The sequence below is a fragment of the Agelaius tricolor genome, unplaced genomic scaffold, assembly GCF_023055355.1.
Source record: "Agelaius tricolor isolate 1412-34295 unplaced genomic scaffold, bAgeTri1.0.p SCAF_4, whole genome shotgun sequence".
NCBI lineage: Eukaryota > Metazoa > Chordata > Aves > Passeriformes > Icteridae > Agelaius > Agelaius tricolor.
In genome coordinates this window covers 34,133,527-34,158,657 of record NW_027269264.1, presented here as the reverse complement: position 1 = coordinate 34,158,657, position 25,131 = coordinate 34,133,527, and the positions used below count along the sequence as shown (strand labels likewise).

The 25,131-nt window shown below is 38.3% G+C and overlaps 2 protein-coding genes across 10 annotated transcripts in view; one reads left to right on the top strand and one right to left on the bottom strand.

Moving 5' to 3' along the window:
- The window catches only part of POLK (DNA polymerase kappa), a 34,629-nt gene extending 30,269 nt beyond the window's left edge, over positions 1 to 4,360 (bottom strand). The window contains exon 1 of one of the 8 annotated variants that reach the window (XM_071425205.1): positions 4,230 to 4,360. The gene's annotated coding sequence lies outside the window, so the exon portion shown is untranslated. Of the gene's footprint in view, positions 1 to 3,394; positions 3,761 to 3,947; positions 4,210 to 4,229 lie in introns of those variants that run through there. The other 7 variants (XM_071425209.1, XM_071425206.1, XM_071425208.1 and 4 more) reach the window with 7 other exon arrangements.
- A 138-nt stretch (positions 4,361 to 4,498) lies between these two features.
- The window catches only part of CERT1 (ceramide transporter 1), an 82,510-nt gene continuing 61,877 nt past the window's right edge, over positions 4,499 to 25,131 (top strand). For both annotated transcript variants that reach the window (XM_071425211.1, XM_071425210.1), the window contains exons 1-2: positions 4,499 to 4,637; positions 7,975 to 8,109. In XM_071425211.1, coding sequence (XP_071281312.1) covers positions 4,542 to 4,637; positions 7,975 to 8,109 — 231 coding nt within the window. In that variant the 5' untranslated portion in view covers positions 4,499 to 4,541. The remainder of the gene's footprint in view (positions 4,638 to 7,974; positions 8,110 to 25,131) is intronic.

The following is a 25,131-nucleotide window of genomic DNA, read 5'->3' as shown; positions in this document are numbered from 1 at the left end:
CCCAATAAACTTCCTATTTTCTCTCAATTAATATATTTCAGAGATTCCTTATTTAAAGGCACGTTCAAGAAAGCATATCAGACTGTCCTTCTAACTATCTGCTCGACCCCTAATAGCCACAGGGGGTTTGATTTTTACTAGAGGCTTGGCTTCCTGAAAAGATTCCTGTCAGTTCTAATCCTGTAATGATTTACAAGAAAAGACCTGGCAGAAGGAACTACACAAGAATGTTGTCATTTAATACATATACATTTAACATACATGGTGTTAACCACATAGATTCCCAGCTAGTCTGTTCAAAACTACTGTTTCACTATTCTCTCGCTCTCAAAATATAAAACAAACAAGTTCTTTAGAAAAAAGAATCTTGCAATAAAGATGTAGTATCTTTACAAATGTAATAAGCCAGAGCACATGATAAATTAATAGTGAAGAGAAAACTGGGCCAAATTCATGGAAGTGAAAATTCCAAGTTCTCAAGCTGACACATATGAAATGAGAGAACTTTTAAAGTAGCAGGTGACTCAGCATTTTACAAAAACATAAATCCCATACAAGCGCCTGGAATTAACCCTGAAAAAACAAGGTTCTGTATACTCACTGACTTTTAGATGTAACAAATTACAGGCAAATCCATCTTTTTAAATATTAAATAATTCATACTTAAAGTAAACAGTTAATAGACACTGCTTCTGACAATGTTCAAAATAAATGCCAAAATATTTTATGCCATTCACCAAACTATCTGAATATTTCCTTGCTTATGTGAAGAGTGACTCAAGTAAAACAAGTGGAATACTCACCCCCTATCAATTTTCTGTAGGCAAGACACAAAGCAATTCTGTTCTAAATTCTGCTTTCAGTTTCTCTGTCAAAAGAAACTTTTCAGTTTCTCTGTCAAAAAATACTCATGTCTTTAGAACATTTAAGTTTATTTGAAGAGTAAAGAACCATGGCATCTTCTGCCTCTATTCAGTATTTTAAATGACCTTTTCAACTCAAAGATTTATCTCAAGTCTTTAACTAAGTTTTCCTTGCACTTCTAGATTACTGAAAACAAAGGCTTTAGTAGTTTAATCCATAAAGAAAATAATGAAGGAACTGAACACTCATCAGTAAAAGCTACACCAGAGGTAGTGTAGTTATCTGCAACCTGGCTTCTACGGACATATTTAGTGCCAACAGACTCACATACTTTTTTTTTTTTTTTGCTTTTTTTTAACTTAGAAATAAAAGCCTAATACAGTGATTCACAGAGAGCAAAGCTGTTTTAGAATAAAGTGTCTGAATCATTAATATTTCTGAGCCTATGCTATTAGGCAATATGCTGTGGCATAACAAAGCTCCTTTAAGGATCCTCCTAAGAAAAACAGTCTTAAATTTCAGAACAAACAGAATGGTAAGCATGAACACACAAGAAAGTGGTGAAGATTTTGTCTTAAAAACATAAAATTAACACCCTAAAATAGAAGGTATGGGAGTGGAAAAAAGATACATAAAAAGGGAGAAGAAAAAAAATAAAGGTATTCATAAAGTTACCCACTTGACAGTGCTTATTATGACTGACATTCCAAGCAGCAAAACACAACACTCCCAATTTTATACTACAAGTAGTATACACAACATTGATACAGAACACTATCTGTTACACTGTTCTAAAAAAGGTGAGGACTATTCCCACTTAAAACAGTAATTTGCAAACTTCTTGCAATTCCTAAGACTCTAGAAGGGGTACAGACGGAGTACAGCAACACTTGCTATGAAAGAACAAACACAGCAATAAATGACAAAATAACAGTTCAGGAGAAAAGGTATAGAAGGAGCTAAAGAGGAGCAAGTGCATCTGAATACCAGTATGATTTTCTACATTTCCTATGCTTTGGTTTGTATCCTAGATTGGTCTTGGCACAGGCAAGCCTGATTCTTTTAAAACAATACATAACTGGAAGATTGCTCTTCCAGAGCACACCTGCTAAACCACAATTTTTAATGTAATGCCCTCCAAGGGATCAAACTACTGTAGTACACCTCTCAAAACGTGTGTAAGAATTTCAAGTCCTCAGCACTAAACCTGTCCTTTACAAATCTACTCCCACTGCACCCCATGGTTGCTGAAAAGGGTATGGCCTTATCTCATTAAGAGTGACAGACAGTATGTTATGCTTCTAAAAAACGGTCAGAACATTGGAAAGAAAGGGTAATTTACATAAGGTATTCACAATTGCAATACAGCTTTTGGAAGAACATAAACTGGTGACACTGTGTTGTAAAACAAGATACATTAGGAGCATGTGGCAGATGTTAACAAAAATCTATTACCTAGCACAACTAATGTATTATATGAAAAGCTGAAAATGCAAACCTTTAAGCATTCAATATTTTTTCATTAAAGTTTGTAAAATGCTAGCCACAATTCATAAACTAAACAAATACTGTCTCTATAAAGGATGGGTATGTTTGTCAAATGGCCTGAAAAAATATCTACCTGATGCATTTTTAGTATGTAACACTTGATTGATTCAATGTTCTGGAGGAAGAACAGAAAAATCAAGCTTCATTTGTAACTAAGTGAATAGAAAAAGCATGACAGGAAATGTCTGTGTACATGCTACTGCCACTACTAAAAGGACTTGCTCAGACATGTTTCTTCAGCTCCTACTCCTGAAAAGAAGTTCATTCAGAATTTAACTGGGAAAACACAACTGGCTTTACAAGTAATGCCAATTAACTTCAACAACATATTGCTATTGTTCAACAACATATAAACTATTCTCATACATATCAATATTTACAAGGCCTGCTTGACAAATACAATACATTAAAACTAAGGCTAAGGAGAAAAAAATGCACTTGTTTTCTTCCCAAACACGTAGTGAATAAAAAAACATTGGGTTTTGGCAAATTGTCTAAAGTAGCACTCACAGTAGACTTCTGTAAAAGTTTTCTTTCCTGTACATTGCAACGATTACGCAAATATTAAGATGTCTATGACTATTTTTTTTTATTTCTAATAATTTAGGACAATTATGCTGCCTTTTGAATTATCCTCAGTTCTGCCTTCATTGTAAATATCTTTATATCTGAGACTTTGAGCAGTATAAATATTATTTAACTTTTAACTGCTATATATAGAGAATGCATATAAGTAGATGTGTCAATGTTCTTTTAAAAAAAATAATAAACTCTCAACGGAAACTTTCAAACAGCCTAATGGGAAAATTACACAATGATATGTCATAAGGAAGAAGTCAGAGAAAACAGAATTGTGCAGCACTGCTCTTACAACAGAAACAGGAGTGTATCTTCCCAACCCGAAATTTCCTCAACCAACATTCTTTAACACACTTTTCCCCCGCCCAAGAAATCAGGAGAAAGGACATGAGTTAGTACAAACCTTATGTCTTTCCCAAACCACTATATTCGCTGTTCATAAACCACGAAGTGACAGGTACAACCGGGTGGGTTTTTTTTCCCATCCTGCAAATACATCTCCACCCATAACTATCGACGAAAACACATAGTACAGACTAAGCCGGAGGGGAAAAAAAAAAAAATCACCGTTTCTTTCCCTAAGCTACGAAAGCAGCTCAATAAACGGAAGACAGGACACGCGTAGAAGCTGGCAGCCGAAGCGGAGCGCTGACCCGTCACTGCCAGCTCTGCTTGGCTCTGCCCACCCCACGCCTTGCGCGCCGCCGGGGAGGCAAAGCCTGGACGGGTCCGAACGGCTCGCCCTTCCCTCTCGTTCCACCCGGAGCCGGCACCATCTCCCGCCCTTTCCCGCCGCCTCCACCATATTTGATTAGGGGAAAATCTGGCGCTCAACCCCCTCAACTGTCCTCCGAGTCCCGCCGGTTTGAGGCGAGCAAGAGAGGCTACATCTCCTCGCCCTAGAAAGCGAGCAGAGCCGGAGAGACCCTTCGCCTCGCTAAAGATAAAGCGAATACCTCTGCACAAAAGACAAAGCAAACATCGCCCCGGGCAGTACCGTCGCCCTTGATAGCGGAGCTCCCCTCCCCCGAGGGCACTGAGGCGATACCGCCGGCCGCGGAACGGCGAAACCAAGATGTCGGCCGCACTCCGTCGGAGTGAGACTACATCTCCCAGCACGTCCTGCGGCACGAGGGAGGGGCAATGGCGCTCGGACTCACGGCCGCGCAGGGCAGGACTACAACTCCCGCGGTGCGCCGTGGCGGGGCGGAGTGCTCGTCGATGAGCGCCCGCCTCACCTAAGATGGCGGCGGCGGCGGGAGCGCGCTGAGCGGGTGCCCAGCAGGCGGACGCGCGCTCGCCCCTCCTCCCCTCGCTGTCCCAGTGTTGTGGCTCTGGCCGCGGGCGGGGTCTGAGGGGCCGCGGCGAGGGGATCCCGGGGCTGCGAGCCTAGTTGCCGGCCGGTCGCTGGCAGGGGCGGGCGGCGCTCGGTGGCGGCACCCGCTCGAGTAGAGCCCGGCGCTCCGGTCCCTTCGGCAGAAGAAGGCTGCTGTGGGCGGGGGCCGCTCCGGCTCTTTCCCAGCTCGGCGGTGGCTGCGGCTCCGGTCTCCATGTCGGACAACCAGAGCTGGAATTCCTCCGGCTCTGAGGAGGACCCCGAGACCGAGCTCGGACTGCCTGTTGAGCTCTGCGGGGTGCTCAGCAAGGTAAGCCGCCTCTACCCCATTCCTGCGCCCTGCCGTCCCCCGTCTTCCTCGCTGTCAGGCCCGACCGCTCCGGGGGCTCGGGCCGAGGGGCCCGGTAGCGGGGGGGGGCCGGGCGGCTCCGCGGGCGGCGCTGGCACGGCCAGGGCACCGCCACCTGACGGCGGAGCCGCTGCCAGGCAGAGCCGCGGTGGCGCCGGGCGCCCCCTCCCTCAGCCCCGCCGCCCTCTGCGGCCGGGGGGAGCCTTTCTTCGAGCAGAGTCGCGGTCCCCGCCGCCCCCCGAGCCCGCCGGCCGCACGGTGCGGGGCTCCGGCAGCCGCGCAGGGAGGGCGTCTCCCCCGCGCCTCGGGCTCCGGCCGGAGCGGCGCCGGGCCTGAGTGTCGCGGCTACCCGGGAGCTCCCGGAGGTGCCCACAGCCAGTCGTGTTTCCTCGGGAGCAGGCACGGCTTTGAGTGCAAGTATCAAAACAGGGCATTGAAATACTCCTGCGACTAGAGATAACGGGAGGAGAGGAAAAGGAAAATGGCTATACGGCTTATTTCCCCTTTAAAAAATAACCGTAGTTATTTTCTCTTTTATCGCTGGAAATAAGGTAGCTTCCGAGCATGTGTTGGTTTATACTGGAAAAATTTATTTTCAGAAGTACTTTAGAATATTGAATTACTTAGTTTCATAAGGATATTTTATTTTTTTTTTTATTACAGAAGGTATATTCAGAATAACGCTGAAATATCTGTAAGATTAAAGCACTATGTTTTGAATTTTTTTTCTTGTCCTACGCAATAAGGCTAGGCACGAGCCATCGTAGGAGGCGCGGGATACAGAGATCTTACACTGCCCTGAATGCGTAGAAAACAGCCATAACTGAGTTCACACTGTTGTGAGGGACTTTGTGAACTCCTTCCAGAGGCTGGAAATGTTTCTAACCCCAGAGATAAGAGGAATGGTTAGTAGAAGAGAAGGATCTCTGCTCTCATTTGTAAGATCTTATCTAATAGTGGATGGTGAAAGGAGAGGATGAGATGGAGGTGAGATACTTTAGTTACAATAAGAGATTTTTGTTTGGTGTAATTTTGCTGTTTTGTTTGCTTTTTTTCACAGCAAAGTTTTCCTTGGGTAAGATGCTTCCATCGTTAGAAGGGAAGTAATTTGTGGGATGTAATTAATTTTTATGTTAGCAAATTAAATACAAAGTCCAGGTGCTTTTCTCAGTGGTGTAGCAGGTGAAGCCATAGCTTCTGACATTCTAGCTGAGGTATGTGCAAACTTTTTACTTTTCTGGATGATTATGCTGAGTGTAGCAGAGAGTGTCTTTCCCATGAGAACCCGGAATTTAATCTGAATAGTCAAGTATGACGAAACCTGTCTCAATGAATATGATTGAGGGGTAAGGTTACCTTTTGTTAGTTGATACCTCAGTAATTATTAAGGTAAACTAATTTAAATGGAATGGTAGCATACTGAACTTTCTGCTAAGGAAATACGTGTTTTTAATATCTTACTGTGTATAATTAAATTCTAAAATCATAGAAGTAGGCTGCAGTTCACTGTGTGAGTAGTAGTTTTAGTAGTTCTTGCCTTCAGTAAAGAGAAAAACTGTGAAGGTAATGGAGGAATTTGGTAAGAGAAACTTGTTAAAAGTGTATCCTGCTGGTCTTTTGAAATGTTTTGCAACTCTAGGCTTTTTTCCATTGTATTTCCTGCTAATGATTTTAAGGTGGATACAAAGAAAGAACTTCAGTGGAAGAGGCTTTCAGGAAGCATGAGAATCTAGATGCTTGGAAAAACACTGGTCTTTTGTCAAAACCTCGTGCCTACCCATGTATACTTAAAGGATGGCACATTTGCATTGCAACAGCAAGCTTTGATTGCAACAGCAGATGCAAGATTCACTGCTATGTATGTTTCTGTTAACTTTTCAGAGAACGAAAGGTCTTTTTCTTTGCTTTTTTTCCCCCAAGATAATTTTGGACTCTGCCTTGCAGATCTTGGGAGGAGTTGGGAACATGAGAGATAGGAAAAGAGGAAGGCAGGAAATAATACACCTCTGACTGCTTGTGCTACCACTTCATGCACCAAGCACACTTGAGGCTTTCTTTAAGTAATGCTGCCTTAGCAATTAGATGGATTAAGAGATGAAAAAGGGCTTTATATTTTAAGAGCAAATCAAGGTCTTGCCTACATTTGAAAATTGTTAAGAATTTCTTAGCTGTAATTGTTTTCTTTAGACCTCGTCATCTTATTACTAAAGTTAACGTGTAATTATGGAGTATGTGCTAACTAATGTATGTGGTATGAAGTGGCAACGAGACTGTTAGTTGACTTTTCCCCCTCATCTTTTAGATTACAAAATAATGAATGATGGATAGACTTAAATGTTAACCAGAGTTTTTAATGAAGGAACATTTGTCAAAATCAAAGAAATGCTTGTATGATAAGATTGATTTCAATGCCTTTGTTTCTGTTTTTATCAAATGTATGACATTTGCACCATGACTGATCAATAAATATCAGTGTATTGTCAGAATTATGGGATAGTCCTGATTTTCTGTCAGTGTCAGATGATTCTATGAAGTTCATATGATTCTACAAAGTGCAGTCAGAAAAAATGTTGCAAATGTAAGAATAATAATCAGAACCTTCAGTCATTTTTTACTAGATGTCTCTAGAATTAATCCAGAATTTGTTCCCGGAATATTGGTTTTATTCAGTATGTGGATGTGGAGTCCCTAGAAAAATCTGAATAGCAAAAACATAATTGGATGTCTGCTATAATCAAGTATCCTCTTAGATGGAATTAAAACCTAAAGCAGTATCTATGGGCAATATTAAATTATAAAGCACTGAGTCCCCTAGGCACTACAGTAGTTAATTACGGTGCTGTGGGATAATGGCATGTTTGTATTTATATGAAGATAACTTTATCATATTTTAGATAAAATAAATTATTTCGTGTTCCACTTAAGTCTTTTAGCCTAGCTCCAGATTTTGAATCAGGTGCCTAAACTCACCTTAGTCATTAATGGGTTTTTTTCCCCCTCCCCTGTTTTCCTCAATTTGTGTCAGTATGTTTATTGCCTTTATTGTGACTGACCTTGGCAGTGCAGTTGGAGTCCAGACATCTCTTGTCTTATTGACCCTTCAAAACAAATGGTTTTTGGTTGTTTTGGGAGATTGTAAAATTATTCTATGATCTCTGAGGAGAAAAAAGTTGTCGTTTAAAAAGAGCTTGTAAAAATAAGTTACCTTTTTCTTCAGGTACTCAAAAGCCTAGAAAACATCCATTGTTCTTTTATTGCTGTCTTATTGTTGGCTGATCTCTGGAAAATTTTTTTACAGTGGACCAACTATATTCATGGGTGGCAGGATCGATGGGTAGTTCTGAAAAGCAACACACTCAGTTATTACAAGTCTGAAGATGAAACAGAGTACGGCTGCAGAGGCTCTATCTGTCTGAGCAAGGCTGAGATTACAGTAAGTACAATTTTATTATTGACATCATTCATGTTTTGAGGTGCTATATATTTGTGTCTGGTGAAAGCAAGCATGGGTATGGCAAATTCTTTAAGATCATCTGTTTATGACAGTGGCATCAGTGGAACACTGTGGAGCAGGGCAACGAATTCCTAATGCTAAAACAAACTCTTTTAATTTGTGGCTTCGGCAAGCAACTTTTCACTTCTTACACTAGAGGGTTTTGTGGGTGAATAGGCTGTCTGCCTCTGAAGGGTGCAAATTTTTTTCCATGGGTCAATTTAAGACCCCCAACCAACTTCCTAGAGGAGGTACCATCCTTCACAGTCTTTGCTCTAGAAAGAGGTAGTGGTTCTTTGAATGTGGTTCTTGACTTTCTGAACACAACTCTGTAGGTTTCCAAAAGAAAATGTTCTTCTCTGTTCTTCTTCTTTCTCTGAACAAGTTAGTGTGTTGTTGTTTTTGTCAAATGCTAAAAGAAGTTTTGGAATAGACTGATAAGAATAAGGAGCCTCTATATAAATGAGTATAAGTGTTATGAGGAGTGGCTGAGAGGGCTGGGGTTGCTTAGGCTGGAGAAGAAGAGGCTGAGGGGGGGACCTTATGTCCTCTTAAACTATCTGAGAGGAGGTTTTAGCAAGTTGTATTTCAGTCTCTTCTTCCAGGTAGAAAGTGGACAGATGAGAGTAAATACCCTCAGGTTGTCTCAGGGGAGGTTTAGATTACACAGTAAAAATGCTTCAGAGAAGGGGCTGTAAAACATTGAAACAGGATGCCCAGGGTAGCAGTGGAGTTACTATCCTTGCAAGTGTCAAAAAAAGTGTGGATATAGCACTTGATGGCGTGGTGAGTGTGGTGATGCTGGGTTGATGGTTGGACTTGACAACATTAGAGTTTTTTCCCAACATTTATGACTCCATGAAAAATCAAAAGTATTAATTGGCCTTAAAGAAAAAAATCTGCTTTTTTGGCTTTTAGAATTACAATACACATTATGACTAATAGTTATCAAAAAGCATGCTGTTAGCTTTCTGCAATACCGGTAAATAGTCTGTCCAGTTACGTGATTTAGAGTAAAAATAGCCGGACTTTCACATAGCACACAAATAACTAAAGTAGCGGTGTTAAATCTTAGCATGTATGTTCTTATTCCACCAAATATGTGGAATTTTTTCAAGTTGAATTAAGGATGACGAACAAGAAATATTCTTCCTTACTGATAAACAGCTTACAAAGAGAATTTTATTTAACACCTCTTGGTTTTAAAAAAAAGACTGAATTGATTACATCAACTGAATGTATTTTGGAGAAAAGCATGTGAAGAAAAGGAGGTTTTTACATTTAGATGTCTGGCAAGTATTATAGTCATCTAAAAATTTAAACAGTGCATGTAACATGTTTTATTTTTTTGAACTGTTTGTGCTTCTAGAACTTCCTCGGGATGGGTTCTCACTGAGGTTTATCTATGGCAGTCTGTTGAGCCTATGATCAGAACTTCCAAAAATCTATCAAGAGGCAAGAGCTTAGCATGCCAACCAGGCAGGGAGAGGAAGGTGTTGGCAAGGATGTAGCCAAAGGGCATCTGCAAGCATGCTGTACAGCACATCTCCAGCTGTGGTGGAGTGAGAGCTTATAGGGATACCACCATTTCTGCTGGAATGTTTTGGTACATTGCAGTTTACAAAAGGGAAGCAAGCTGGCAAGCATGTCTTCAGACTAGGATGTATGTAACAGTGGAACTTCTTACAGGTACTTTTTTTTTTTCTGTCTGGCCTTGTTAGATCTGGTAACTTGGAGTTGAATTGATGCATCTGTTTTTAAGTTCTTGAACTTCTTGAATACACGGAGAAAGAATTAAAAGCATCCACAGTTCTAAAGATTAATCGAGTATTTTAGTTCCATTTTTGTTCAGGCTCGTGCTTTGTGAATGGTATTTGACAGTTCAGTTGGTAGATGGTATTCCTGAAAGCTAGTAAGTTCCAGTTAGTTATATCTAGCTGCAATTAAAGTTATTGTTTAGAAGTTGAGGAATACCATTGGATCATTTAATGTCTCTAGTATATAGAAATATACTTTTGAAACTGTCTTGTAATTATTCTCTTTTTGTTTTTCAGAGAGTGTACTTTAATGCCAAAGTTTTAGCATTGTTGCTTCTGTAGCATTGGTAATTGTTTAGAAGCAAATTGAATATTGTATTTTATACTCATGTTAAAACTTAAGTTTTCAATCGAAAATGGATTATGCTCAAAGATAAATGTTTAAGGCATTCTTCTTGAGGCACATAGTTGATCTTTACTTCTGTATCCTCATAATGTCTTCAGTAACTATAACTTTCCAGCATGTATTTAAATGCATAGGAAAACACTAATAGCTGATAAAATAAGTGTTGAAATGATAATGTGTGGAAGCTGCCTTTGCTTTCAGTGGAACTTACTATTTACTGAATGATTAGTAATTAGTTTGGTAATGAGGGGATGTCAGGTTTCTTATTGGCTTAATTCAGTTGCACTGATTTGATGTGCTTGATATCTTAATCTTTAATATTTTTCAACAATCTTTCACTATACTGTAAGTTCAGTTTCCCTTGATCTTGCTGATCCAGAGTCAGAGGCATTAAGTACTTCTGTCTTATCCTGTTGTATTTCAGTTAAGTTTTCTGTAGTATGAGATGGTGTTGATAACTGTAATGTTCCCTTGTAGGAAAGGGTAGCTGGATTTTCATGAAGCTTTCTTTTAGGCACTTGGATTAGGTAAGCATGTTTGAATCCGATGAGGAATGTAATGATTTTTTGTGCATTGTTAACTCTACTGTTACTATAAAATGACCACATTTTGTTAACATATAAGCATAAATTTGGAAATTTGCTGTCACTGAGCAGTATTACTGTACCTTCAGCAATGAAGATGAGTCTAATTATAAGTCGTAGTATTAATTGAGACATGAATATTGTATGCAGAAACCCACAGTTGCTTCTGCTCTTGTTGTATCATTTGTATTTTACTGGGTAGGGATTGATAGATAGTTTTACGGGAATATTTTGTAAGACACTCATCTCTTCCCTTTATTTGATGAAAGAATACTAGTTAAATTTATGCTTATTAGCATAGCTTTTTTGTGTGCTTCAAGTGCAGAATTACATTATCATATATCCAGAACAGGTATGGCCATGTGACGGTAACCTGTCATTGAATGAAAAATACAGGATCTGGTTAGACTACTGTGACTGAAAACAGCTGATTTCTCTGGAATAGATGAACAAAGGATGATTATTTATTGTATGCTGACTGGATTACATCAAGTAAAGAATTGGCCAAATGAATTAAGTTTGGGGAAGGATGATGAAAGTCAGTATATGATGCTAGGTGACTTGCTTTTATCCACATAAGACAAAACACCTCAAAGGTGTTTAATTGGTTTATAACAGGCTGGAGGCTGAAACTGAAAATGAAAGTTCTGCTGTATGGTCAGTGGATGAGATGAAATTATGCATATTATAGAAAGTTCATATATGAACAAACTTAAGCTTTGTTATATTAATCTAGCCTGTGCATACTAAATTAGTGCTGTTGATGGTAGTCAGTGCCAGTTGGTCTTCATTAAGAATACCCTTCTTTATCTTAAAGTTTTGTAGTTCATTCATTCTTGAAGTCAGACTTCCAGTGGGGAATTCTGTGTACAAGGTTAGAATGTATGTTCATGGCAGTTGTGTAAATGTGGGTCTCTGGGGCATGGTTGTGGAGTTGGAAGGTTTGGGTCTGTTGTTAAAAGAACAAAAGAAAATGCCCTGTAGATCTGGAAGTCCAACTTTCAGGCACCCTGGTCCATAAGCTTGTGCTGTCTTTGATTTGGTTGTTGTGTCTGTTCTTATGGTGCCATCACCACTGTTGTACAGAGTGACTTGCACTAATTCATGTAGTCACAGCATGATAAATCAAGAGTAAAATGGTATGCTCTGCCCCCACTTCAGGCAATCTAAGAGGAAGGCCAACATTAATTTAATCGTGGTAGGAATTAATATAAATAGATTCTCAAATCTCTTTATAGAATTCTTAATAACAAAGTGTTTATCTGATGAATTCTAGGGGTTTTTGCCTGGTCAGAGTAGCTCTTCTGCATGGATGTATAAAGAGGATATTAAAAAATGTTTAGAGAAATTTAATGCTTGGTAAAATTTTAAGAGTGCTTAAACTCAGCTATGTGTGAACTTTGTATTTTTTGTCCCTAGAGGTGACTAGCTGCACAGGAAGAGTTCCAGAATCTTATGTTCCAGCTTAAAACTTCAGCTTTTCTACTGATAGAATCTATATTTGCCATGTTGTTTTAATCCAGTGATTGATACTCATCTTCTTTCCTGTGTATATTATTTATATAGAAAAACTTTTTGTTTTTAGTTGCTTCAACCAGGTGCAATAACTGTGATGCAATGGTTTTCCTTGGCTTTGGTTATATGCAGTGATGTATATGCTTATCAAAACCTTTATGGAAACTTGCTGTTGGTTTGTAGTTTGGGGTTTTTGGAGTACTTTGTTTTTTTTATTGTGTTGTAAAGAGACAATTAGATAGCTCTATGGAAATGCCTGAACTAGGACTGTGCAATAAATTCAGTTTGCATAGCAGAGATAATTTCAAGTAAACACGTTTGTTGGGGCTTTTTTCTTCCAGAAATTGGAAAGAACAGTTGCTTAATGAAGGCAGTAATGACATTTTATATTAATATAAAATTGCAAGCCAGCCATTTAGATTTAGAATGAACTTCTAAAAGGCGTGGGGGTTGAGTATCTGTTATGAATATCTGGAGCTCAGGAAAAGCAAGAATATAGAAAATGGAGGTCTGTCTGAGGGCCAGCTTAGTGAATTGTCTTGGCTTTTTTTCCTTTCTAAGTAGTAGTAAATTGTTGTGTAAAGAACTTCATAAATATTCATTTTATAAATTAGGACAGATGTAAACATGTGTTACTTTTAGTTTACAAAATGAACAAGAACCCTGTACATGAAAGAGCTAAACTGGCAGATCGCAATTTTAAATTTCTCATTTCCTTGTAGTCTGAAGAGAGACTGACATGTTTGTATCCAGTAATCAACCACTAAAAATAAAAATCTTATTCCACTTTTTAAAGATATGGCTAGTTGAACAGCCACCTTTCCTCACTCTAGTAGTATTTCTGTTTTATTTATAGAGTAATACTGACCACCATTAATAATTCGGCACTGGTGAGACAAAGTACAAATTGACATTTTTAAAAATAGATTGACAGGTTAACAGAAAATGCTTCATGTGCTTATCAATTAAAACACATGCAGAACTTTCCTTCGAATTTTTTTCACAGAAACATCAAACCCTACAAATCTGAGTTTCATAATAAAGATGTCTTTTTAATTGAAGGAGATGTCAGTGCTAGAGAAGTGTTCTTAGTAGCATGAAGAATCATATCTTGCAAAGCAGACTTTCAAAAAGTCATCTTGACATTAACAATATATTGATGTGGTTTTTTTACACTGTATAAGAAATGTTTACATTTTACAATGTAAAATCTAACAGTATTTTGGACTCAGTTGATGTGTTATATAGAAGTGGTATAGAGGAAATAAAGTTTGGATTTACTTTTTTTTTCTAGCTACTGTGTCAAAATTTGATCTTGCTAAGATACCTGCTTATGATAAAAGAATGCTGTAATTGCAGTTGGTATCTACTCTTAGGTTTGCTTGAGTTTGTTGCTGGTTAAGTTGAATGGGAACTGGTAGGTGTTAGTTTGTGAAAGTTTTTATTAAAAAGGCTAAGCCATGAGACCATGCCCTGGGCAGAAACACTAGCACTAAATTTGTAGTAATTGCTGATTGCTTGGAAAAATATTGTTTCCAACTGTCTGAGACTGGAAAACAATCTGGTGTAGCATGACATGATGGGCATTTAATTGAATAATTAATTTTTTGTAATTTGATAAAGTATCTTCTCAGCCTTAGTTGCTACTAAAAAAATGAGCTGAGTAAACTAAGACTTATAATGTAAGCCCTAACTAGGTCAGGGTTTATTTAGGACATGTGGCAATTAGTACTATTTAGGTTTGGTGTGTGTCTCAATCAAGTAGTTAAATCAAGACTGGTGGGAGATTTTGGCTAAATGGGAAATGGACATTCTAAATAGAGGCGGATGTATTTAGGAATACTTAGTCATATGTGAAAGGCCTGAGGTGATTTTGTTCTGGAGAGGAAAATGCCAAAGAGCAACAGGATAGGGAGGAAGGGAAAGGGGGTAAGTGCATAGGAGATAATGACACTGGGCTGCTGCTGGTGTGGCATGTGGAAGTTCCTTGAAATACAGGGTTTTTCTGGATAATTAGCTTGGCATTCACATCCTTTGTACAAATATGTGTATGCCTCTGAGTTATCTGAACCAGCCATTGATGGGTTGATGTGAAATGAAAATGTGTGTATATATTGAACTTCCATAAAGTGCTAATATCCTGGTCAAGCAAAAAAGAATTATTTGGCATGGTGGAGAAATGGGTAAGTTCTTCTGTAGTGTGTATTGAAGAAATTAAGTCAGAAATGGAAAAATACACATCCAGATCAGCTCAGTGAGGCTGTTCTTTGTACTATGATGCAGGTTCTAAAATGATTAAGATGTAAAAAAAATCTACAATGTACATTAACCAAATATCTTACCCTTACTTAATATTGCTGAAGAATTAGTTTTTAGTATTTGAATGTAATCATGTGTTACCACACTCTTGAAACTAAGGCTGTAATCCAGCAGTATTTGTCGTTTTGTTATCAGAGAGAAGACAGTTCCACAACATGACTTCTTTAATTAAGATAATTAAATTCTAACACTGTTCATTATTTGACATACACTTCAGGGTCATAATACTTGCCTGTGGATCAGTATATTGGAGCAGTTTCATGCTGTGGAGTATTTCTTGCAGATGTATACCAAGTCTTGAATAAATTCAGTGGTTTAGGTATTGAAGCTATGATTTTATAGCTCAGCAAATTTTTCTATGCTACTTGCAATCCTTATTCTTGCTCAATCTGAATTTCTATGCATTTTTGTAAGATTGATTTATAGTTGCTTTCTTGTTCAGGAATATGTTTGGTTCGTATGTCACCCCCTCCAGGGTTGTACTGTTGCTAACAGTACAACAGTCCTCCTAAGCAACTTGCTGTTTATTATCTGGTGTGTCTTGTGATAGCTGTTAATGACGTTTTCAACAGCTCTGTTGAGGTTTTTTACAATATTAGACCTCACTTTTGGGTATGCATTCATAGAATATGAAGTCAAAAAGTCAGAATATTTTCTGTCTGCTAATATGCAGCCACAGCTGGCCATCTCTTTTTTAGATGCTTCCTGAAGATTAACTGAGTTTTCTGTTCATGCATTGAAAATAGTTTGTCATAGGTGACTGCTTGTGCGTTCTCCTCCCAGTTAATCTTCTTGCCTCCTCCTTTAGACATATACTTTAGTTGCTATTTTCCCATGTTCATGTTGAATTCTAGTTAGGGTGAAATCAATCAAATAGTGTGGCCAATTTCACCACTTATTAAATCTGTTTGATGTGTTTTCCCTCTCAACTGAAGCCTATCATTCCTTAGTTAAGAGGACTAGTTGGAACAGAATTTACTACCCGAGGTGCCGTGTACTTAACTGAGGTAGTACTGTAACTGGTGTCTAATATATTCTTAAAGCTTTTTAAGTTGCTGTCTTTTAAGGATAAGTGTTGCTCTTTCTTAAGTTCTTTTACAACTTTTTCAAAACTAATTATGTGTGCACATATACATCTATATGTATATGCATGCAAATATATATTAAAGAATTAGAGGTAGCTGTGATGGCAGAGTTTAGACTGATAATTCAGTTCAATTTTGAACTTTAGAATGAAAGCTTTTAGACTGACGTTCATTAGCAACATGCCTTGCCTTTTTTAATTAGTTCTTACATATTTTTAATTATTGCTATAAGTTACTACACAGTAACCATTATAATTTTGTATTCAAAGCAGTCACTTATATCTGACATCCTAAATTATCTGTAACTATGCAGTACCATCTAGCCACTACCATATTTCTAGCCTGATAGCTTTGTTCTTGATGGTCCTAGTTGCTGAGGTGAAGGTAACCTAATTGGAGAACTCTTCAGTGAGGGATGGGGAAGGTTGGATGACAGGACAGGTATAGAACTGTAGCATACATCTTTTGCCAAAACACACACACAGACCTAAATTAGGATCCTTTGTAAGCATCTTTTAATAAATGACCGGGGCACTGTGATGCTGGAGAGGTGGTCCTTTCCCAGGCTGCAGCCTTGTGGCTTCCTTGCCCTGTTGCTCAGGTGTTTGGGTTTTAAGTAGCCACTGCTACCAAGAGCAAAACCAGCCTTCCCAGCTGTGGAGGTTGCATGTTTTCACTGACTGGTATTTGACCATTAAGGAATTGTTTATGGTTCTGGGGCTATGGCTTTTCATCTGTGTCTGTAGTTTCAAGGTTTTTGATATCTCATGCTTAAATTTTGTATCATAACTAGAGACACCTGGTTCCAAGGTGTAGTTGATAGAGCCAGTTTTCATAGCAAGTTAATGAGATCAGCTCAGGGCTGGGAATTGCATAGTTAGCACAAGTCCTGTTGCTAATAATGTTCATACTGCATTTATAGAAATGCTTATACAGTTGCACTGTGTTAAGTTGCTTATGTTTGGATTCAAACCAAGCTAATCTTAAGTCTTAGTGTGGTGCTTTGGCAAGTACATCAGGCCTTTATTCTAGCTGGAATGCCACTGAAATTCCTAGAACAGGAATTTCCATTCCCGTCACCATGAATCTAGGTCCAGAATGTTCTACATTGTCAGCTCAATACAGTGCTGTGAAGCATGGCTTTTCTGTTAGGGTGGAGTACCTTCTTTGGATATTCACTCATGGTTTACTTGTGAAATCCATATTGTTCTCTTGACACTGGGTATGTGAAAGTGCTGGGTCTCCTGTGCCACACTGCAGTATACTTTGTGAGGTACAACTAAATTAATATATAAATACTTATCTTAGGAGTGCAGCAGTGTGAGTGTGATTCCTATGTTTGACTGTCCAATAAAACTAACCATTAAAAAAAGTGGCTCAGACAGTGTTTTCTGCATTCTCTAAAGTTGATACAAAATTGCTTTGCTTCCTTCCTGATTAATAACTCTAGTTTATTGCTGCATATTATGTGCTTCCTAAGAAGTTTAACATGGTGATTTGTAATCAATTCTAGCTTGATGTTTTTCTGTAGTTTTTTTTTCTTGGCTGATGCATGTTGTTGGTAGGTAATGCAAATATTTTGTTCCAACTAGAAACCTGAGAGGTATCATATGAATTTGTCTGTAGGGGATTCACTTAGACTTGGTTCTCACCAAAGCAGTAATATGTATGCTTCCATTTCCATAGCTGATAGCTCTAAAAGTAAGTCTTATGAGTTAGACCAAGTTTGAAGTTCTTCAGACTATTTTAAACAGGACAGACCCATTAGTTATATCCTGATTTTTCTCTGTGTGTCTCTAAATCTGTTAATACCAATTTACTAATCCACTGAGCTTTTACATGTATCTGTAGTCACTAGTAAATCACTTAAGGTGACATTTGCAAGCGCATGCTGGTTTACAACTATTTCAGCTTTGCCCTCTTTCTTCTAGTAAAACAGCACCATTCAATGTCTTTGACTAATTTTTAGCTGACATTTCAAGTACACATTTGTTATACTCTAGATCTTGCTATTAAGTGTTTTTTCAGTAGGCACTTGAGAATAGCAGTGTCAGGAGTATGTTTACATATAAACCAACACAGCATGACTACCTCCTAATTCCACTTCATTAACACAAAAATAATTTGATAAAATAATAATCTAAAAAATCATCTAGTGTAAGATAGTGCCCTGTAAGATAGATTTCCTCACAAATAATTATGAAAATTGTTTTTATATTATCACTTTCTGCATCTGAATCTATTTGGAAGGTGTGCAGGAAAACAGATCGACCAGGTTTTCACCTGAGATCTGTAATTTCAAATTTTAAGTGTGGTTTCAGTGCTAAAGTAACATACTATGTACACTTGATCCAGACTTAAAAGGACAGCTCTCCCATGAGAGAGCTTCTTTGCAATGGATTAAACCAAGCTAATTTTAAATTCTGCTTACATGCTTCTGCTTTCACTGGCCTCTACTTTAGCTAGGTTTTGAAAAGATAAGATCATTATTTATTTTTAAATATCAATATCAATATTTTTAAATATCAATATCAATATTTTTAAATATCAATAGTGGTCAAAGGCATTTTGAGAAGAAAATATCCTGACTCAATGCCTGAAGTGGAATATTTGGGTAGGAGCAAATAATGTAAAAACATTTAATAGCTTTTATAATTTTAAGCCTGTTTTCTTTGTAAGTTTTTTTTCCTACATGAGCAAATATGCCATTATGAGAAAGTTTTCTTTTTAATATGCTAATGAGCTACAAGTTAGATATCCCATATTTTGGCCCTAAAGGTTTATCACTTCCAATAGGCACAGAACTGTCTTATTTACTTGCTTGTTTGTAGTAAGGTTTTCCTGTATTGTCGTGGAAAAAAATACATCACAAATAAATGTAAAAAGAATACAACCAGTCAATGTAACTAAAAAGTGGGTTCTTACAGCTTAAGAATAATGACAAAGAAAGGCAAGACATTGCAGTCCAGTGTTTCTATTAGGTTTTGACTGGATTTTAGAACTAAGAATGGAAAACTGGAATGTTGTGTTGTGACTCTTGGTAGACCTAAATTTGCCAGATTTGTGGATCTACTTGGCTTTTCTTGGGGGCAGCAGGGCGCAAATATTGCCTATATAGAAAATCAGAACTTGTAATGTCTTTCGGGACTTCAGTACATTATTAATAAAATGTATTATAAGTAATGAAGTAATGAATGCTTTCCTTAAGTGGTTCCCTTCTGAGACTTAGATCCACAATAGATATTGATATTTAAAAAATCCTTGCAAAGTTAATTACTTCAATGTTTGTAGTTCTAAAGACAAGTGTCTTCAAAAATAAATCATAGTGACAGAAGGATCTTGATGAGCTTTTATGATTGCACTGAGTGTACGTTGTGGGGCTGGGGTCTGCCGTGCAGCCTCCATGAGGAGACTCCTGGTTGTCCTGCACAGAACATGGTCAGCTTCAGTGGACACAGTGCAAGGCGCTCACAGCTGAGCCTCCCAACCACTGTGTTACATTGCTAGGTAAACAGAGTTAAATGGCAAAAATGCTGCTCAGCAGTGTGTAAGAAAGAGAGGGGTGAGGAAAAGGTGTGAGAAAAACTGGTTGGACAGGAAGAGATGCTCCAGCCACAGAGTGAGATCCCCTGCAGCCTGTGGAAGAGCATGTTGTGCAGGCATTTTTGGTAACCTGTGCAGAGAATCATACCGGACCAGACAACCACACTGCAACCTATTTAGAACCCAGCAGTCGCTGGATATGTCTTAACAGAGGCTGCAGCCTCCAAAGAGCCTATGCCATAACAGGTTTAGCCTGAAGAATTGCAGTGATGGATACAATCCTTGCTGGAGCATGTGAAAGCATGAGGAAGGAGTGGCAGAATTAAAGTGTTAGACCATAGCCCTCATTCCCTGCTTCTCTTTTTTCTCACCATCCAACTCTACTTTGCGATAACTTAAGCCAGTTTTCCCTAAATCAAATTTGGTTGACCATGCTGGCAGTAGGTAAGTGATCTCTCTGTCTTTAACTTGACCTATGAGCTTTTCAGTGACTCTGGAGAGAAATACACTAACTTGAGCAATACTGCTCTTTAGTATTTAATAAGGCACTAATGACAATGTTTTGACTGGTCTTGTCTGATAAAATCCTAACTATGCATAATATTATTTGGTAAAACACATATTGTGATTCAGTTGATAGAATGTTTCCACTGATGACTTGAAGTAATATTCACCATGTAGAATGCAACTTTAAAATTATGTGAGTCGTACTTCTTTTCACTACCTTTCTGTTCAAAGTTTTTTGAAAGTTAGCATGTTTTCAGCCATTTTACAATTTGGAAGCAGGGGACAAGTTCTTCACAGTTTGGATCTCTCATTAATTAAGTGCTTTCGAAAAATAATTTTAAGATGTGCACTTTTTCAAACTTGATTTTTTATTTGCTTTTTTCTAGCTAAACAATGGCAGCCTTTGCCAGTTCCAAACTGGATTTACGTGGGAGTTGAAATAGAGTTTTCGTGTGTGCTTTTAGAGCTAATTCCTTCAGTCATACAGCACAGATCTTAAAGTAAACTTTTTATTTTTGGGATTTTGTTACCACCTCAAGATAGGTACATGTACAATGTGTTCATATAACTTTTTTTTTTTCTGGTATCAAATAGGTTCTTTTTTTCCTTTATTCTCATAGTCCAAGTATGTACTTCAGTGTTAGCCTCAGTTCCTAGTAACTGCTATGTATTTTCTTGCTTTGATACATGCTGCTTACTCACATGGAGTGATTTTTTTAGTTTTCTTTATTTAATGTTGTTACCTGCTACATTGCATTGCTATCCATTTTTCTATTCCATCAAGTTAACTAATTTTTAAGGTGCTCTTTATCTTATTTCTATAGCTCATCATATCTTGTGCCTTCTCTTTTTTTAACATAGGATACTAGTGTTTTCCATTGCATCCTAAATTATCACATGCACATGTCTCCCTTTGACCAGTTTGCTGCCTTCTGTTGTGAGTTTTCCTTGCTTATGGATGAATACAGTGCTCTTTTGGACTTCTGTCTGTTTTGAAAGTAGTACCATGTTACAGATGCAATTTATTTTATTCTGATCAAGGCTTGTGCCCCTCTGTCCTTTCTTGTCCTACCAAATTATCCTGGAGTGATCTTTTGAATTTCCTGTTGAAAACTTGGGAGGATAGAGGTGGTTTTGGCATTTGAGTGAATACATCAAGGTCCAGAACTTATTGAATGATCTGTGAAAACAAATAAGCAAATCAGTAAGTTGGTGGTAACTGCTCTGAACATTTGGTTTTTTTGTGGAGGAAGTGGTAGTTTGTTCAGGTACCTTATAACTGGAGAATTTCAGGAAGTTGAAGAACAGTGCAAAAAGGATGCTTTTTCCTGAATGCCATGGGAATTATAAAAAGCAAGCCAATAGATAAATTGTACCTAGCATGGTAGGACAGTGACACTGTTAACATGGGAAAAGCTGTGTGTTCAGCTCTCTTGAGCTGGAAAAGTTGTTTATGAATAGTTATAGTCTGGCTTGTCTCATTTTCCAGGCTATAACTTTTCATGTCTACTTTTATAAGAGGTATTTAAGTTGAAACTGGTGAAGTTTGTTATCTTAAAAAATATTTACAAGCCTATTAACATGAAGATTCTTGCAGATAGGCATCAGAGTTGCAGAGTGGTGTTTCAGTATTTCCTCAGCAGATGAAACAAAGGGCAGAATGCACCAAGTTGTATTCCAAGTGGAAGAGAAATGATTGCCAGGTGGTTTGTCCCTATATACATGCTACATGCAAAAAAAAAAAATTCTGCAGGCATGAGTTACAGCATTTGCATCAATGAAATATATGCAAGTCAGTTTTACTTGACAAGGCTCTTTTTTGTTTCTTAAAAGCTGAGTATTTGCTTTTTTAATAGCTTTACATACTCTGATATAAGGTATATGTGTGTAGGCTGTTTTTCAAAGAAAAAACCTGAAGATTGATTACCAAAACTTGGACTTGTTTACCCATTTTTCAATTTAGTAACTTCTGATTGACACCATACTCAAACCCACTCAGAAAAAAGAATGAGAAGTTCTCTTAACTTGCTTTGAGTTGCACTAAGAGAAGCAAAGGGGGAATATCAGGTTTCATGTTTTAGGTTAGGCTAGATGACAGCCTCTATTGAATTTATGCTACTGACATTCATGTCTGAGATCTAAGGAATTGTAATTTTCATTTTCTGTAGTCCTCTTTTGTATGTCTTGTGACCCAGTTCCCAGCTTGGGATTTTCTTAATACAAAAAACCTTCAAAATTTTAAAATAATCTCAGTTTAGGCAAGTTCTAGTTCTGCACTGAAAACAGTGGCAGAAGCACACTTTAATAATAGTAATATGCAGATTTGAGTTGTATCTGCTATGAACCACCCTGGCTTTCCTCAGTAAGGAAAGGACAAAATGCCATTAACACTACTTGGAGTAATGAGAGAGATCAAGCAAAAGTTTTTTCATTCAATGTTGGGTTTTGGGTTTTTTTTCTGACATGGAGTACTCTTGAAGGTTATAAAGTATATAAAAACACTTAATCTTTCCTGTGTGATTTGCCTTAAACACCCGAACCAGTATTTTTCAAGGCGATACTGCTCTAAAGCTTGTTTTATGAATACCTCAGGCTTGACAGTTGTATAGCAGGAAGGATTTTGTGGCAATGAAATCAGCTATGACTCATGAGACCCAAGCTGGCTACTGACTTCCTCAGTAACTGTAGCCAAGTCAGGGTTTTTTCATGTAAACTGCTCTTGCGTAGAATGTTCAGAATTTATGAGCTTGTATCCATTGGTTTTGGAAAGATCTAGGGTGCTTGAATACTTGGAATTGCCTTTGTTTCTGCAGGTGTGCCTTTGTTCTCTGCAGGTGCCTTGGAAAAAAGCTTAGGAGTCCTACCGAAAGGGTGTTTGTGGATACTGGAGGCCTATTTCTTGCAGCATGTTCTTAAATGGAATTATGATTTAGCTGTGGTGGCTTTTTGTTGGTTTTGTTTATTTTTTAGTGTGAGCTCTCAAAGGTGCCCTTGGCATACACAGAGATTACCTCTGTCACAGACACTTAAACCTGTGCTTAAAACTCAGTTTTCAAAATGCTGTAAATGTTTTCAGGTGCCCCCATTCAAAGTGTCTTGATCTGGTTTTTATTCCCCAGTGCTCTCTCAACTTATGTGCGTTGCTTGAGACTGCTGCAGGTTGGGAAAAAGCAACTGAAGTTCTCCAAGGTGCTTTAAATCCTGAGGACAGATAGTGAACTCCTACTTGCTTCCTGTTCCCTGCATAACATTCCTCTTTCTTGCCTTATCTTTGTTGTGAAAGGTCATTAGGACATATCCTGGCCTCAGTACATGTCCTTAGCTTGTTACAGATGAAAATCCCTATTTATCCTCCAAGGTCGTCATGTGACTGGCTAAGAACTGTACCACTTTAAAACAGCTTCTGAGTGTAAAAAAGGGAAAAGCAACACTAGGCTAGAAACCTCAGTGAACCTCAGAAAGAAATGAGACCTAAATGAAATGCCTTGTGGTCTACAGGAAAACTAAAGTACAGGAAAAAAAGTAGAGAGAAATGGAAAAACTTCCAGGAAGCATGAAGGAGTCAAACTAGTCTTATGAGATTAGATGTCAGAATAAAGGACAGACCTGAGAAGTTGTGAATAACACTTTGTGATCTTTGCTAGATGCAGCTATAGAAAACAATAAAAGTACTTATAGCCAGAGGTAAACCAAGGAAGTTTGTCTGTAGCTTGTGGAGTGGGGGGGGTGGGGGAGGAGAATGTATGTAATAGACAGCACCTGTTACAGAGTATGTAGAGTATGTAACTGTAAAGTAACATACAGAAGTCTCCCAAGTTATCAGTGACAATGAAATGTGAACTCTGTACTCCATGGTGGAGAACGGGGTTAATCAACAGCAACCTGATTCAGGTGATTTATTTGTCTTTTGTGTTCATGGTTCATGGTTCTTCCAATGAAGCATGTTTTCCAAAAAAAAACCAAAAATCAGAGGAGACGGATGATAAACAATTATTTCAGTTGCCAAAAATATGGAAAATAGGCAAATGATGCATACAACTAAAGTAAGTAAAGAGTAAATCATGTATCACCTGCCTAACTTCCTTTTGAAGCATATTTAACCTTGTTAGTGGTTACTTCTTTTCTTTAAGCAACTTAATCTAACAGGATCATCTGATCAGCTGTACTTGATTATAACATGGGACTGCATTGTGAGCTGAGTATAACCCTAAACCTGATTGATAGAATCACAGAATATGCTAAGTTGGAAGGGATGCACCAGGATCACTGAGTCTAGCTGCTGCTCCTGTGCAGGAGAGCTTCACGAGTCTTGCCATGTGCCTGAGGGCATTGTCCAAACACTTCTTGAACTCTTCAGGTGTGGTGTTGTGATTGCTTCCCTGGGGACCTCTTCCAGTGCTCAACGACTCTCTGTGTGAAAAACTTACTCTCCATATCCAAAATAAATCTCCCCTGACTCAGCTTCATGCCACCTCCTCAGGTCCTGTTGCTGGTCATGAGAGCAAAGAGATCAGTGCCTGCCCCACTGCTTCTTGTAAGGGTGTTGAAGACTCACAATGAATTCTCCCCTCAGTCTCCTCCAAGCTGAAATGGCCAAGTGACCTCAGCCTTTCATAAGGCTTCCCCTGCAGACCCTTCACAGTCTTTGTGACCCTTTGGATGCTCTCTAGTAGCTTTATGTCTTATATTTCCATACCCGTATGCAGTGCTCAAGGTGAGGGCGCCTAGGTGCAGAGCAGAGTGGGACAATCTCCTCCTTTGACTGGCTGGTCAGTTATATATGTGTGTGTGTGTGTGTATATTTATAGTATACACACACACACGCACACACACACACACACGTGTGTGTGTATATATATATATAGATGACTTAGTCTCTTAACTACATGTAATGCATAAGTGTTTATGCAGTAAATGGTGGAGAACAGTGAAGTATTCTCTAGACCTCAGAGAAAACATCTTTCTGTGTCTTAGCAACAAGGCATGAATTTTCAAATATATTAGAAGCTGTTTTGGGAAGAAAGGGAGTACAGAAACTTGTCTTTGGAAAGGAGAGGTGATAATCTTAAGTTGCATTAGAAGATGTTTAGGTTAGATATGAGATTCAGGGGAAAGCAAGGATGATAGTGAACTGAAGTAAGTGCACCGTATGGAAGTGTGGTATCAGTAGTGCTGCAGGCTTTTAAGATGAATTTTGGAAAGTCTTTCTAATCACATACAATGTAATTGCTTGTAACTCTATCCAA